At 44.8% G+C, this 17,420-nt stretch overlaps 1 protein-coding gene across 1 annotated transcript in view; it reads right to left on the reverse strand.

Moving 5' to 3' along the window:
• Positions 1-400: 400 nt before the first annotated feature.
• The window catches only part of LOC124594252 (myosin-7B), a 305,039-nt gene continuing 288,019 nt past the window's right edge, over positions 401-17,420 (reverse strand). The window contains exon 8 of the mRNA XM_047132616.1: positions 401-1,554. Within this exon, the coding sequence (XP_046988572.1) occupies positions 1,048-1,554 (507 nt within the window). The 3' untranslated portion in view covers positions 401-1,047. The remainder of the gene's footprint in view (positions 1,555-17,420) is intronic.

Raw genomic sequence — 17,420 nt, forward strand, 5'->3', positions numbered from 1 at the left:
GACGGAAAATGCTGAGCTACCGTGCCGGTGCTGGTAGACCACCGCATAACTGCAAAAAGTGCACCTACAACAATGTCAGCTACTGTTAGTTATGTGTGTCACTTTGACAATTAGTAACAAACTTCTTAAAGAATATTGTTATAGAATTTCCTTTTCGTTAATAAAGGTACGAATACATGCAAGTAAAATGCAAATGCTTTAATTGAATTTTTGAGGACAATTAACTTGAAAGGAAAATCACATGTCAGAATTTTTGCTGGAAGAAGGTCAGTCTGATAACGCTGTGTTTATGAAGATTCATTGTATAGTCATTTTATAACAGGTCCGTTGTAGATCTGTTGGATTAGTTAACATATTTTGGAAGACGTTTTTATTTGTTCCATAAATCATTACAAGTAAATATGTCCAGTGGAGTTTATTTATCTCAGCTCAAATTGCACTGTACATGAAGTCTTGAAGTACAATTGTGGACAGAATATGTTATACAGATGAGCAGGGCTTTACAAATCACAAGCCATTCACATTTAGGACATCAGATATTATATAACTGCAGAGTGTTAGAATAATGAAGTCTTCTTCACAGTGCACCTGCACAGTGTTGACCGAGGTTAAGGCATCTCTGAGAGAATACAGAGACTGGAGCTGTTGCATGCTACAAAAAAGCAAAAGTCTTACCTCCTCCGAAATTATATGGTAAGTACAAACCAAAAATGGAATACTTACGGTTATAATAAGTTGCACCTGTTAACTGTTTGTGAGTTCAAAAAAAATTATTGTAAGAAATCTTGCCTGTTACTCTACATAAAGACAAGTCACATAAATATTTACAAAAATACTACGTTAAAGTTAGATTGCAGTGATACATGTGGCCCTACAGTGGAGTACTAACGTTGGTATCTTCACAGGAGCTCAAAAGAGCCATTAATTCTGTGTCTGGTGGTAATTTTTCCTGACTTTGTTTCCGACAGTAAAAACCACCATTCATTCTTCAAGGTTACTACATGAACTTGACTCAATGTTTGATGTCATAGTCATCATGTAGCAGTGTTACTTGGCATTTTGTTGACCGAGGTTCAGGTTCCTATCCGGGATTTCATGGGGGCCTGGACTGAGTTCTTTTATCTTGTTCTGTGCTTCGAGGAAGCTCGACCTGATGTTTTCCAGAGCTTCCCCTAGCCCTTGTTTGACATCGTTGAACTCGGAGCCGACGAAAGCGAGTCTCTTGAGCAGGTAGTTGAGGTTGTCGTCGACGACGCTCATCCGGCTGGTGATCTCCCCGACTTTGCCCTCCATGCTGTCCATGGTGTGGAGGCTGCCGTTGACGTACTGCTCCGTCTGCTGCTGCAGCCGATCCAGCGCCGTGGTGGAGGCGGACAGCTGGTTGTACATGGTGCCGATCTGGCGCCACACCTGGCTGATCTCCTGCTCGATCTTTGAGCTCAGGTTCGCCAAAGCGCCTGTCTGGTTATCCAAGATTGTTGCCGAAATGTCATCGAAACGCCGATTGAAGGTGTTGTTCAGGTCTTTGGAATGGATCTTGACTGTATCTCCTACCTGAAAAATAGAGAGAAAGACTTCAGAATCAAATCGTCGTGGTGCATCAATCTTTCAAGACTGTAGGGAATGATAAGACATTAAGTCAACTGGGTCAATGCAAAAATCTAAAATTGCCAACATTATTCTCATTGCTAATTTTGTTGCTATGTCTTAATGAAAGTTGTTTGGTATTAGACGTCTCAACAGCGAAACAAGACTGAGGTGTCAGATACATAACTGCAATCAGTGGCTTACTGTGACACGTGTTTTGAAGTTAACGCTGTTTTTACGTCGCCACACTTGACTTTGGCAGCAAAAACGGACACAGCTTGCTTCTCATGAAGAGCATGAAGGCAACAACAGACCATGTGTCCTCCATATTATAAGCAGTTTATCATCAAATATGTAGGTAAGGAGAGGTTAGAAATATAATTTATTTATTGCAAATTTTGAGAAGATCTGAAAGGCAGCACTTAATGACATTATATTCCGGTTGCAGCACCATCTGAAGGGGTCTTTTGATTTGATATGTCTGAATGAAACGTATATGAATCATTTGTGCTCTGTCGGCCGGTGTGGCCGAGCGGTTCTAGGCGTGTCAGTCTGGAACCGCGCGACCGCTACGTCGCAGGTTCGAATCCTGCCTCGGGCATGGATGTGTGTGATGTCCTTAGGTTAGTTAGCTTTAAGTAGTTCTAAGTTTTAGGGGACTTATGACCTCAGATGTTAGGTCCCATAGTGCTCAGAGCCATTTGAACCATGTGTGCTCTCCAGTGTGTTTATCTCACCCTCTTGATTAGAAAGCACAATCCCAAGCTGAAAAGTGGAACCCGCCTTAGTTTGCTCCCTGACATAGTGAAAACTTGGCAGGGTGATAGGATGAAAATAAAAGGACAACCACTTTGGCTTAGGTACCAACAGGCAACAGTTTCCGAGAAACTGATGGTCCAAGCTTCCACGCGACCTCATCAGGCCACTCGCACGTCGTGAAGTCAGCTGCGTTGGTAGTGCAGTCACTAAGAGCACCGTTTCGAAATTTCACTATGCCTGTCCAAATCCAATCTTACGTTATGTGTTTCTTTTGTTTTGGTGGAAGTAAGTTATCACAATACCTTTTTTTGACGTTGTGAAACACAATGACAAAAGAAATAATAGTCTGATATCTTATTAAAATAGATTTTGTTCTCACAGTTGACACGGATTAACACTTTCTAGAAAACTGATACCATGTTTCCGCTTGTGGCAGGCAACAGTAAGGTTGGTATATCTTCACTTTCCAGGGCGTCTCCAGATACGTTTTCGTTGGTCATCTGGGCTCAGTTCGAAGTGGGACTTATCACTGAAGACAATTCTGCTCCAGTCAATGAGATTGCAGGTCGAAGACTTGTCTGGAAACGCCCTGAACAGCGGTGGGATACCAAATTGATGGTCGTCCACCATAGGGTCCGACATCCAGGAGTGATGGTCTGGGGTACCGTTTCTTTTCATAGCAGGACCCCCTTGATTGTCATCTGCGGCTTCCTTACAGAACAGTGGTATGATGTTGATACCTCGTTGCGTTTCATGGAAAGCCATCCTGGGCTCACATTTCAGCAAGACAATGCCAACCTGGACACTGCGAAATTTTTTACTGCCTTTCTTCGTGCTTGCCAAGCCCTTCCTTGGCCAGCAAGGCTGCCGGATCTCTCCCCAGCTCAGATCGTTTGGAGCCTTACAGGCTCGGGATTTTAACGGTGTATCGCGCCATTTCGACAGAACATGGCATGATATCCCTCAGGAAAACATCGAACAACTTTATCAACAAACGCCAACCCGAATGACTGCTTGCATAAGGGCCAGAGGTGGACCACTGCGTTATTGAGTTACCCGATTGTGAAGTTTTTCCTTTTGAATAAATCATTCAGTTTTTCCTGAAATTGTAATCATTTGTTTGTCTGCACATATGCATCGTTTCCACCAGTTTCCGTCGTGTTCGGGTAATTCCTTCATGGTGCTGCGTTATTGAGTTACCCGATTGTGAAGTTTTTCCTTTTGAATAAATCATTCAGTTTTTCCTGAAATTGTAATCATTTGTTTGTCTGCACATGTGCATCGTTTCCACCAGTTTCCGTCGTGTTCGGGTAATTCCTTCATGGTGCTGCGCTTTTCTTTTTTCTTGTTTGTCTTAGGGTGTGTTTACCCTGAAACAACTGATAGAACATAGAGCCTTAAAAACCAAAAGACAGTAGTGAACTTTGCGAAGGCTTATGAGTCCATCGACATATAGACTTTTGGAAGAATTCTGAAGAACACAGAACTAGAAGGCACTATATGAGGATTGACAGCGGGAATTCTAACAGCCGCAAAGGCAAGGGTTAGATCCGGAGGAGCATAATCGGAAGAGTTTGATATCAACACAGGCATTAAACAGGGAAATGGACCGTCACCAATTTTGTTCATAGCACTGGATAGAGTGAACAAGTAGTGCAGAGGAATACAAGAGGGACAAAAAGACGATAGAGCCTATAGGCACTGCTTAGTCTTTGTGGATGACACAGCAGAAGTGAGACAGAAGAAGTCGCGAAGATATAACTCGACAACCTAGGAAAGGCTCACCTAGAACAAGACAAAGACATTGTATACCACTTGAAGTAGGAAAACACCAGAAGACAAACTTAAATTGTGGTGTCACCGCCGGACACCACACTTGCTAGGTGGTAGCTTAAATCGGCCGCGGTCCATTTAGTACATGTCGGACCCGCGTGTCGCCACTGTGTGATCGCAGACCTAGCGCCACCACAAGGCAGGTCTCGACATACGATAGAGCACTCGCCCCAGTTGTACGGACGACATTGCTAGCGACAATACGGACGAAGCCTTCCTCTCATTTGCCGAGAGTCAGTTAGAATAGCCTTCTGCTAAGTCCATGGCTACGACCTAGCAAGGCGCCAATTGTAACAGTGCATGTATCTTACGAGTCTCATTTGTATAGCCAAGAGAGATGTATCACAAGGAATAAATAAAGTTAAGTATATTCCAAAGCTACGTATTTTCTTGATAGCAGTCATAACGTATCTTGTTCCAGACTTGACGCCATTCGGCGTGTGTGTACGCGTGCCTTTCTTTCGGCTACTTCAGTGTGGCGTAACAGTCTTATTACGTCACAACAGATTGGCGACGAGACAACGGAAAGGGTCTTGTTCTTTCTAATTGCTTACATTTACTTGTGTCATGGCTTCGCCAGATGTACTGTCCGAATTTTATCGCTTGCAGAATCAGCAGACGCAGGCGTTATTGGATGCCCTTGGACAGCTCGTCCAGGGTCAACGTGCCATTCAAACCGATGCGGCAGCCGCCGCTTCACCGCTCCCGCAGCCACACCATGCCGTTGCACCGCCGTTTCGCAGTTTTAACGCGGCGCACGAATCGTGGCCAGAATGGTCCCGCCAGTTCGCCTTTCATCTAGGCGCCTACAGAATTCAAGGTAATGAGCGGCAGCCGTTTTTGCTTTCTTGTGTCGGTGTGTCCACCTACCGTGTGTTGGGTAAAATTAACTATTATCATAAATATGTGCGCAATGCCTCTTCCATTTCAGCTCCGCTTCATCGCTTACGCCGTAAAGGTGTTCCGTTCGTCTGGACGACGGAATGCGAACGCGCCTTTCGCCAGTTGAAATCGGCGTTGCTTTCTAATACTTGCCTCACGCCTTTCGATCCCCAGAAACCCCTTTTGTTGATGGTAGATGCATCGGATTTCGGGATCGGTGCTGTGCTTGCGCACAAAGTTGGCTCCCATGATCGCGCTATTGCCTTTGCGTCCAAATTGCTCTCGTCTGCGCAACGAAATTACTCGCAGATAGAGAAATAAGCTTTGGCTCTCGTGTTTGGTGTTACTAAGTTCCATGATTTCTTGTATGGTCGTCACTTTACCATCATCACAGACCACAAACCTTTGACGTCACTTTTTCATCCGACCAAGACTGTACCTCCACGTACAGCGCAGAAATTCATTCGCTGGTCTATTTTCCTCTCGCAGTACCGCTACGATATCTTGTATCGGTCCACTGCTAAGCACGGAAACGCCGATGCGTTGTCCCGTTTGCCTGTTGCTGAGGATAACGCATTCGATTCTTCCGAACTTGCTTGCATGTTCATTGATTCGGAAACCGATGAAGTGGTCGAATCGTTTCCGATTGATTTTCGTCGTGTCGCTACAGCCAGAGCTGCTGACCCAGTCCTTGCTACCGTTTTGCGTTTTGTTGCTACGCAATGGCCTTTGTCAAAGTCTCGGATCGAGGATCCGTTGGTTCGCCGATTTTTTGCTCACACGGAGAGACTTTTTGTTCGACGTGGTGTTTTGTTGTTGCGTTCTGATAATGATCAGTCCCGAGTCGTGGTCCCACGCTCGTTACAGTCCTCTGTTTTACGGCTTCTTCACCAAGGACATTGGGGTATAGTGCGAACGAAACAACTTGCTCGTCAGCACTGTACTTGGTTCGGAATAGATGCTGCGATTACGAATATGTGTTCTTCTTGCATGGCGTGTGCCGAACAACAATCCGCACCGCCGCGGAAAGTCTTTGCATGGCCAAAAGCCACTTCCCCTTGGCAACGCTTGCACATTGATTTTGCTGGTCCATTCTGGAATGCTCGATGGTTGGTTCTGGTCGATGCCTTCAGTAATTTTCCTTTTGTTGTCCGGATGCCTTCCAAGACGTCCTCCGCCACCATCCAAGCGTTGTCTGCTATCTTTTGCATTGAAGGTCTACCGCAGACTATTGTTTCCGACAATGGCCCACAATTCATGTCCGCAGAATTTCAGTCATTCTGCCAGGCCAATGGTATTCAACATCTGACATCCGCGCCGTTTTCGCCTCAGTCAAACGGTGCCGCTGAACGATTGGTCCGGACTTTCAAGTCACAGATGTTGAAATTGAAAGAGTCGCATTCTCGGGAGGACGCATTGTTGCTCTTTTTGTCATCGTATCGCTCTCAGCCCCGAGATGGTCGCTCGCCGGCTGAGTTGCTCCACGGTCGTCCTCATCGAACCCTGATGTCTTTGCTGCATCCGCCGCATCAGGTTCCTGTGCAGCGGCAGACTCCTGCTTTTGCTCCAGGCGACGTTGTATTTTATCGCAACTATCGAGGATCACGGCGTTGGCTCGCAGGGCGCATTCTTCGCTGCCCCGGCCGCGCGATGTCTTTGGTTTTGGGGGCATCTGGTGAGGTGCGTCGGCATCTCAATCAGCTGCGCCTCTGTCGTCGCATGGGTTCTGCCGCTCCCCGTCTGCTTTCAGCGACGGTGCCGTCCGGTCAGCGCCCTGGGGACCCATCTACTGGCTCGCCTCATCCCCAGGTGTTACCGACGATGCCTTCCATTTTGCCCCATGGCGACGCGCCGCCGCAGCAGCCGCCGCCGCTGCCGCCGCCTGTTCTCCCGCCGGCGCCGCCCGCATTCGACGCTTCGCTGCAGCCGCCGAGCGCCTCCCTGGGTCACGCGCCGCCGATCGCTTCCCGTGACCAGCCGTCCTCCGCCATGGACCTCTTGCCCGCTCCGGACCACATGACGTCATGGCGCGTCGGGTACCCCGACGCAATGGAGGTCGACCCTTCGGCCCCTCCTGTCTCATTACGGGCGCATACACCGCATGTTGACGTGCACCCTGGACTAGGTTTTCAGGCGTTTCCTAGATCCCCTCGGACCGAATGGCCGGGTGCGGGTGGCACAGCCTCGCCTGTTGTTAGGCTCCCCACCTCATCGCATACGTCAACATGGGGTCCTCCCCACGGCGGGCGGAAGCCTTATCACACGACCGCTCGCCGATTTGCGGGGGAGGAATGTGGTGTCACCGCCAGACACCACACTTGCTAGGTGGTAGCTTAAATCGGCCGCGGTCCATTTAGTACATGTCGGACCCGCGTGTCGCCACTGTGTGATCGCAGAGCTAGCGCCACCACAAGGCAGGTCTCGATATACGATAGAGCACTCGCCCCAGTTGTACGGACGACATTGCTAGCGACAATACGGACGAAGCCTTCCTCTCATTTGCCGAGAGTCAGTTAGAATAGCCTTCTGCTAAGTCCATGGCTACGACCTAGCAAGGCACCAATTGTAACAGTGCATGTATCTTACGAGTCTCATTTGTATAGCCAAGAGAGATGTATCACAAGGAATAAATAAAGTTAAGTATATTCCAAAGCTACGTATTTTCTTGATAGCAGTCGTAACGTATCTTGTTCCAGACTTGACGCCATTCGGCGTGTGTGTACGCGTGCCTTTCTTTCGGCTACTTCAGTGTGGCGTAACAGTCTTGTTACGTCACAACATAAATATTTGGTAGAACTTATATAACAGGAAGAACCGTGAGCTATGAGGACCGCGCGGCCACTACGCCATGTCGCTGACTGCGTGGCCCATCCCGCCGGAGGTTCGAGTCCTCCCTCGGGCATGGATGTGTGTGTGTTGTTATTAGCATAAGTTACTTCAAGTAGTGTGTACGTCTAGGGAACGATGACCTCAGCAGTTTGGTCCTTTAGGAATTCACACACATATCAACAACATATGAAGCTATGAGGGACTAAAGTCTGATTTAAAGTAGTCAGTCACTTGACGTATGCGCTGCGAAGTTGCGGCGTTGTCACGTCAAGCACTAGCTGGAGGCAGCCGCCTCAGCGCATCGCTAGCCCCGGCGATAGAAAATCGTTTTAAAGCCTTTATGTTCTACATAAAGTAAGTAAAAAATTTCAAACCCACATATGATGTATATCTCTACAATGTCTCTCAATCTGTCAAATATCTATTCTTAATTTTAATTAGGACAAGAGTTACGTTAATTTGTTTGAAACCATTTAAATTCTCGTTTTCGCAAACAGCTTCTAACTTATCACGTCATTACTGAAAAACTATTGGTGTCATAGCAAAATATTTTTTTCCATTCATTGCCAAAATAATGCACGCGGCAAAGAATCCTTAAAAGTCTTCGTAGTACATTACGTTTCCCGTAGATAAATTTCTGAAAACAGCGTTTTTAAGCAACCCTATCAGTACTGAACTCGAAACAAGTATGACGTTTAAAATCTCTATCTCCTATAAATATTATGTAAATATTTTGAAATTTACGTACAGTATCGGTCTCAGTGGTATCGATAAGCATATCAAATATCTTGTCTTAATTTTAATTACGGCCGTTGTTACATTAACTATTGAAGTGTGAGAAATTTTTGCGTCCGGAAAAGTTTTCTTCTTTGGATTGCAAATCTCGAAAACTATTACACACATTGAATAACATCTTGGTGTATATACAAAATGAAATAGAATTAAAATTCAGTCTAACTTAACGTAAGGAGGTGATGAGAGCTGGCCAAACAGTATTTCTTAGTCTCACAACAAGAATAAGAATTAATCGAAATAAATTCACAAACACAATATTTAATGGCAGTAAGTACACTACACACTAATCAGACAATGCGAAAACACCGCTTAATTCAGAGTCAGTGGAACTATCCGTGTCGCTGCTCGTATTGACAGATATAATCAAGTCTTCGAGACTTTGTTGTAAGATACCTTCGTTGTTCCATGCGTCCTGTATCACTCTTTCACGTGATGCACTACATTCTGCCAGTCTTCCGATGTCACAATTTCAACTGCCTCTTTCAAAAGGAGTTCCACTCCGGTTAATGTGAATTTCTTATTTCCTGCCGTTTAACCCGAGCCCAAATCAGCTCTATTGCGTTGAAAGGGCAATGGCGAGGAGGCAATCTGAGCACTTTATGCCCGTATTTTTTTGCTACTTCATCCACAATGTAAATCGGGTTCTTTGGCTTGTGTTGCGATACAAGTTCTAATACTTCTGCCCTTGTCAAATTACTGTCGAACTTTACCTTATGTTTCTGTAGCCAGCTAACAATGTCGTTTTTCCTCGTTGCCTTTGTGGATGCTTTATCTTGTATTACTGAGTGATAAGGAGCGTTATCTATAACAATGATAGGGTTTTTTGTTAAGTTCTGGAGCACACAGTCTTCAAACCATTTCGCAAAAGTATTGTGGTTCATCTCTTCGTGGTAGCCGGAGGTCTGAACTGAATAGCAGCAGACTATATGGAACGAAACCTTTTGAATTTCCGGCATGTGCTACAATTATCCTTTTTCCTCTGCCGATCTGAGCTGCCATACTGCTGCTGATGGTACCGTTTGTCCAGCCTTTTTTAAAACTGTGTCCTACATTCACCCACGTTTCATCAAGCCAAACGATATCATCAAAATTTGTTCCCACTAATTCTCTAAGAAAGCGGCATCGCCAGGCTGCCTTATCTTGGCGCTCCATTAGTAGCTTTCTGCCAGAGATGGATTTATAGCGGAATCCTAACATTTTCACGACTCGTAACAATGCCGATTTACTACCCTGAAACAGGTCAGCCTCTGTGAGGGTAGCATGTAGTTTTTTGAGTGTCGGATACTGCTTCCTCGAATAAATTGCCTATATTTGATGACGAATGGCGTCATCCTGAAAAGAGTCAAGTTTTGTGACCCTCTTCTCTAGTCGCCTCTTTTCCCCAGGTGTCTCCAATTTAGATGATTCACTTGAGCCTTCTTTCGTGAATTTCTCCTTGCAGATTCTTATTACTGATCGTTCGCTAACTTGCAGAGCAGCTGCAGTTCGCTCCACCACCTTATCCAAAGGAACGAGAGGCCCTCCTGCATCCCTCTCTCTCTCTCAAAATACTCCCTTAAGGAACACACGTACTCACGCGCCCGCCTGCGTATAACGACGCCATGTCCGCCATTTTGTGGAGGTTACCGAGGAGTGTGCCACCTCGGCCTCCCTCTCTTGCGACTGCTTTCATCAGACATCGTAAACACGCGAAGCTACAAGTCACTCAAATCTCTCACCCGCACGCCTACAACGGCTCGCTGAGGACTGGCTGGCACAATGCCTTAGTCAGCTCAGCAGAGCGAAGTGGCAACGCATTGGCAGCCGACAGCGCCGGCTGCCATTGGTTTATTGGTGGCGGGAGCCCTGCAGCCCGTTGCCTGTCAAGTGACAACTAGTTTAAATAATAGTATAATACAGGACAACGAACATGAAGTCCGTCTTGTGCATGGCCAAAGACATATTCAATAAAAAGAAAATATTAACAGATGCAAGGATAAGACATTAAAAGGCAGCTGTGAGGCATACAGTACTATATGAAGCTGAGGTGATAACACTAGGAAGAAATAATGCAGAACAACTGCAGGAAGAAGAGAGAGAAACACTGAGGGAAATACTAGGTCTTAATAGAGGTAGTGAGGGATGGATGCAAAAACCTAGGGAAGAATTATACCGGAGCGTGAGGACAGCATCAGGAGAATCAGGGGGAAAGGGCAAGGATTGCTAGACATGTGATCGGGATGAATATGGATAGAATGACAAAAAGAATATGGGAAACCACGGACAGGACAAGAGGAAAGACAGGAACTAAGCGGGTTGTTGAAGAACTGGGCGAAATTGGGGATCAAGGTGCAAGTAAAGGAGAAGTGGAGAAGCAAGTACACACCGACCGATAAGCCAGCAATCGACAACAGAGGACAGATAGTTACCAGTGGAGAAGATAAGTGAAGAAGTTACTGAAGACGTCGGAAGGAGAGTGGGAGAGACGAAGAGAAAGGATAAAGATGTTCTGGGAGGAGAAGATAAAACTGCAACCCTTGAAGGGTCTGCCTGTCGTCCTAAAGCGACCAAAGGCAAGAAGAAGAAGAAGAAGAAGAAGAAGCTGCCGCAAAAGGGGATTTATTGAAAAGTGTTTTAGTGGCAGTACAAGAAGGGAGTACAGTAAATCAGTTTAGGGCTGAAATACGTCGAATTGCTCCACTCAGGTATTGCAGGAACTCGTTTACAGGGAATATGGGAGAGAATAAGGTTCTCATGAGTCAGTTATTAAACACGTGCAGGGAGTCAGAGAAAGCGTATTCCTGTTGTGTTTACCATACCCTCAAAAACAAACTGTATAATACATTGTTAATCTTTTAAGGCTCATAGGTAGACAGAGAACTATTTTTTGTAAATTTCCTAACACTTTGTGCAGTTATATGACTTAGTGCAAAATATTCAAGCAATGAGGAGGGGGGGGGGGGGGGGGGGGAGGAAATTGTCATCGAGATAAAGAAAATGGAAGAAGTCTGAGTGGGAAGTGTTTTAGCTGTGGTAATACATATCATCAGTAGAGAGAGGATTGACTCTTATACTCAGAAGAAACGTAAGAAAAAAGTAACGTACTAGGATTGTCGTGATACAGAATATAAGTAATAACTGCCTGCAGAAGGAATTGGGTCTGGAGTTTTGAGAACCACTACAAAGAAAGCAGAATGAGGGAAAGGCAGTTTGCGCTGTGAGGACAGGTGAGCTGCAGAATTTACCTTTTGTTCGTTATGCTGTTAATAACGAACCAGTTTGTGCACTACTTGATTCAAACTGACTGTAAATGGGATAAGTTGAGACAAGAAGCAGTGCAGTATAAAGTGGCAAATCAATCTAATATGGGGGTAAAAGGGGTGGTTTTGGTAAAGGTTAGAATAAAAGTATTTATATGGGAAGTTAACATTTGTGGCATAATAATTTGGCAACTAATGGCACTTTGCGGTCCAGTTTTATATCCAGAGCCAATCCAGTTACCAGCTGGAGTGATAGTAAGTAAATTTCCCTTTAAATTTAAGCCACAAAAGAGTTTTTGTTTTATAACCACAAATGTTGGGGTGCAGCGGTTATTGCAAGTAGTAAACAAGTACTTCTAATAATTTCCGGGTACGCAGCCGGATCCCGTCGGCATTCTGCCACGATATTTCGGCCCAGAGACGTCCGGCCATCATCAAGTGAGTACACAACTACTGAAGAGCCCAGGTGCAGTCGCGGTTTTTATGCCGAATCTCGCGCAAGCGTAATGTACTCTGGGCCGAAATATCGTGGCAGAATGTCGACGGGATCCGGCTGCATACACGGAATTTATTAGAAGGAGAAATACACCGGGAAAATTTCAGAAGTCACAGTTAACAAGTAGTTCTAACGTAAGGATAGGGAGAAGAAAATGTATTAGAAGAACAATTGGGGCACCTAAATATAGGAACTCAATCGGTATAAAAAGTCGAATGTGTTAACCCCAACCCCCGCCAGCCGCGGTGGCCGAGCGGTTCTAGGCGCTTCAGTCCGGAACCACGCGACTGCTACGGCCGCATGTGCGAATCCTGCCTCGGGCATGGATGTGTGTGATGTCCGTAGGTTAGTTTGGTTTAAGTAGTTCTAAGTTCTAGGGAACTGATGACCTCAGAAGTTAAGTCCCATAGTGCTCAGAGCCATTTGAACCATTTGTTAACCCCCCCCCCCCCCTCCCCACCCAAGTTAGGGATTACTATAATATTAGAATATAATACTGAACTGACTGATAATATTCCAGTTAAAAGACAACCCTGTAAGTTAGCCCATTCCAGAATGAAGGCATTAGAACAGTTGACTGATAGTATACTACTGCAAGGGATCATTCATCCTTCAAAATCACTGTATGCCTCATGTATATTCCTGACACCAAAGCGAAATGGGGAAAATGTAGGCTATTTTATGCTCACGAGTAGAACACGGCAAGTGCCATAACCCGATTTATCATAAACGTCGCTCAGTGGCTTATCCATAGGTATTCAGCCGTTTCTGAGAAAAAGACGGTCAAAGTTTTCCAAGTAATTTACGTGCCTTTTAACGCGGAATCAGTTCAATAGAAGCGGTGGCGCCGTGGCTTGCGCTTGTGGCTTCACAGCTTCGCGCTCCATGTTCGAAACCAGACTATTATTTTTATTTTTGTTTTTCATTTATCTACTCATATCCATAGAAGAATGTTTTCCAGTATATACCGAACTATCGTTGCCCTTATTCGTCTACTAATTCTATCTCTGGTGAAGGAATTTAAAGAAAAGAGAAGAAGAAATAAAAATAAAGGAACGAAAAATATTTGAAATTGTTTTCAGTGATATTTCTGTAGCGTATGTTGATTCATAAACAGTAGCAAGCGCCCGTTTTCGGAAAGGTGATACGTTATGCGTGGTGCACCGCAAAATTATTGCCAACGCGTGAAATCTTTGGCAAAGTTAACGAAGTTTCTTTCTCGAGTGAGAATCATACCAAGAAACGTAGCTGTGGCAAACCTGCCACCGCGCGATGCTTGTCGTGTTCATAATTTGTATGGTTCGAATGTTTCTACAATCGATATCATCCAAGGGAATGCAATAAATCTTCCTGACGAATAAACACAAGAAGAAAATTTAGGAATCAAGGATTGAAATAAGAATGAAATACAAGAATATGAGAATTTTAAAAGTTTCTAATACATGATACCACACACATATATACTGTATAATAAATGTATGGCATTTATTGTGAAACCCAGTTGTAATTTTGTTATTAATATAATGCCCTGGCATCCGCTAACATGAAAAGGAATTTTCGCATAGTAACCTTCTGTGGGCGTAGGTAGCTAAATGAAGAACATAAAATAAAATAAATAAAAACAATTATCGGGTTCCGAACATGGGACGCGAAAGTGAGAGCCCGCAACATTAGCCATCATGTCACCAGCTGGGCTGAACTTGTGGCGCACTAAAAGGCATTCAAATAGCGCCGAAAATCTACGACGGTCGTTTTCGTAGAAACGGTCGAGTATCTGCGGATAAGGTGAGACACATGTTTGCTTATTTTGGCTCCTCTTCCACTGAGAAAGTTTTCTGGGAAATCGGGTTACGTGACATGCCGTCTTCTCCTCGTCAGTGTGTCTACCGGACCTACATTCCTGCTTCGTGTGGTTTCATGGAGCAAGGATATATACCACATTGGATTTGGATCAGACATACAATCAGATCCCCCTTCCTGAAATTTCAAAATCGATTACAGAGTTTGCCAAAACTGGAACATCTTTAAACCCTATAGAGTTCGTTTTGGACTCTCTAGGGGCGCGTCTGTATTTTCTCAATTGATGGACAGCACATTTTCCGACATTAAGTTACAGTTTGTTTATCACTATACAGACAATTTAGTGGTTTATAGTCAGGGTGAGCATTTCCACCGTTTGTGTGAGTCTTTTAAAGCGTGAGGAGAGCCAGAATAATTGCGAATCCACGCAAGATTAAGTCTGACGGCGCCTCTTAGAGCCGGGACTCAGGGGATAACCGTTGATCCAGATCGGGTTAAAGCTTTTCGTGAGTCGCCGGTCCCTAAGGATAGGAAGGCGGTTCCCAGGTTAACTCGTACGGCCAATTTATTTCGTTAATTTGTTCCGAGTTTTGCAGATAAGGCTCCACCATCGAACGAATTGTGCGGAAAAGGATGAACATTTGAACGGTGTCCCTCGAGAGAAGCATCTTTTTCGGCGTTAAAGCAGGCATTAATGACAATACCTGTTCTGATACCTACTGGTTTTAATCCGACATTTATATCCCAGACTGGTGCTCTGGCTGTAAGAATAGGGACTATTTTAAACAAAAAAGCAAAGAGAGAAGAAGGCCGATTGTTTATGTTTCTAGAATACTGAACGATTTCTATAGTGTTATTCTGTGTATAATTTGGATTTCAAGCGTTGGCAGACTGTTCGGAATCTAGAAATTCAAATACCGTCTCGGACACACTCTATTTACTCTTTAAACCGACGACCTGGTTTTAAGTTGGGCCCGAAAGACAAGAAGAATCACGCTTGGTTTTTCAGTTCCAGTTTCATAATACTGAGAGATTGAATAATCTAATAATTGATGGACAGAGCCCAATGTTTGAGCGTGAATTAGATAGGTAGTTACCACACAATGAGCTCACTGTATCCGGGGAAATTCCACCTATCAGTTAAGTAATAACTGAGTTTCCACAATTGCTTAGAGACATTAGATAATATTAAAATATTGTTGAACATTCGGGAAAATCAAAGGTCTCTCGAACGGACAATGTGTGAAGCCTTATTTAATTAAAGATAACGTAGTTTGTTGTTGCATGCAGTGTGACAGTAGTGAATCTACCGGAATTGGTGACCTCTTTATTTATTTTCACGAACCACTGATTGAGGGGCATTTAGACGTTTACAAAACGAGGGTCAAAATCAAGCAACAATTCATTTGGAAAAGAACAAATAAAGACATTAAGACATGAATAGAGAATCTGAATGTGTCTACGATGAGCAGACCAACTGAAAATATCAGGGTAACCTTATTTTCTTTGAAGCCAATTGATCGCCCATTCCTAAAGAGCTTTTTTTAACATTTTGTTGGCCCCTAGTAGGTCAAGGTAGAGAACGGTTGGTGTGCGTGGACGCTTTGACGAGGTTCACTTGGCCTTTTCCGATCATGGTTGCTACCACACACTCTAAATTTATAATCTACAGAATATTTTTAGTGTTTTTGGGCCTCCCACAGTGAGTTATAAGAGACGATGCTACCTACACTAATGGCCATTAAAATTGCTACACCAAGAAGAAACGCAGATGATAAACGGGTATTCATTGGACATATATATTATGCTAGAACTGACATGTGATTACATTTTCACGCAATTTGGATGGATAGATCCTGAGAAATCAGTACCCAGAACAACCACCTCTGGCCGTAATAACGGCCTTGATACGCCTGGTCATTGAGTCAAACAGAGCTTGGATGGCGTGTACAGGTACAGCTGTCCATGCAGCTTCAACACGATACCACAGTTCATCAATAGTAGTGACTGGCGTATTGTGACGAGCCAGTTGCTCGGCCACCATTGACCAGACGTTTTCATTCGGTGAGAGATCTGGAGAATGTGCTGGCCAGGACAGCAGTCAAACATTTTCTGTATCCGGAAAGGCCCATACAGGACCTGCAACATGCGGGCGTGCATTGTCCTGCTGAAATGTAGGGTAGAGCCACGGGTCGTAACACATCTGAAATGTAACGTCTACTGTACAAAGTGCCGTCAATGCGAACAAGACGTGACCGAGACGTGTAACCAATGGCACCCCATACCATCACGCCGGGTGATACGCCAGTATGGCGATGACGAATACACGCTTCCAATGTGCGTTCACCGCGATGTCGCCAAAACACGGATGCGACCATCATGATGCTGTAAACAGAACCTGGATTCATCCGAAAAAATGACGTTTTGCCATTCGTGCACCCAGGTTCGTCGTTGAGTACACCATCGCAGTCGCTCCTGTCTGTGACGCAGCGTCAAGGGTATCCGCAGCCATGGTCTCCGAGCTGATAGTCCATGCTGCTGGAAACGTCGTCGAACTGTTCGTGCAGATGGTTATTGTCTTGCAAACGTCCCCATCTGTTGACTCAGGGATCGAGACGTGACTGCACGATCCGTTACATCCATGCGAATAAGATGCCTGTCATCTCGACTGCTAGTGATACGAGGCCGTTGGGATCCAGCATGGCGTTCCGTATTACCCTCCTGAACCCAACGATTCCATATTCTAACAGTCATTGGATCTCGACCAACGCGAGCAGTAATGTCGCGATACGATAAACCGCAATCGCGATAGGCTACAATCCGACCTTTATAAAAGTAGGAAACGTGATGGTACGCAATTCTCCTCCTTACACGAGGCATCACAACAACGTTTCACCAGGCAACGCCGGTCAACTGCTGTTTGTGTATGAGAAATCGGTTGGAAACTTTCCTCATGTCAGCACGTTGTAGGTGCCGCCACCGGCGCCAACCCTATGTGAACTCTCTGCAAGGCAAATCATTTGCGTATCACAGCATCTTCTTTCCGTCGGTTAAATTTCGCGTCTGTAGCACGTCATCTTCGTGGTGTAGCAATTTTAATGGCCAGTAGTGTAGTTTACTTTCCAGGGTTCAAACAATTTTGTACGGGCATGGGGATTCAGCATCAGAATAAATCAGAACACATTCTGAGTTATAATATA

Source organism: Schistocerca americana, chromosome 2, assembly GCF_021461395.2.
Source record: "Schistocerca americana isolate TAMUIC-IGC-003095 chromosome 2, iqSchAmer2.1, whole genome shotgun sequence".
Classification (NCBI taxonomy): Eukaryota; Metazoa; Arthropoda; class Insecta; order Orthoptera; family Acrididae; genus Schistocerca; species Schistocerca americana.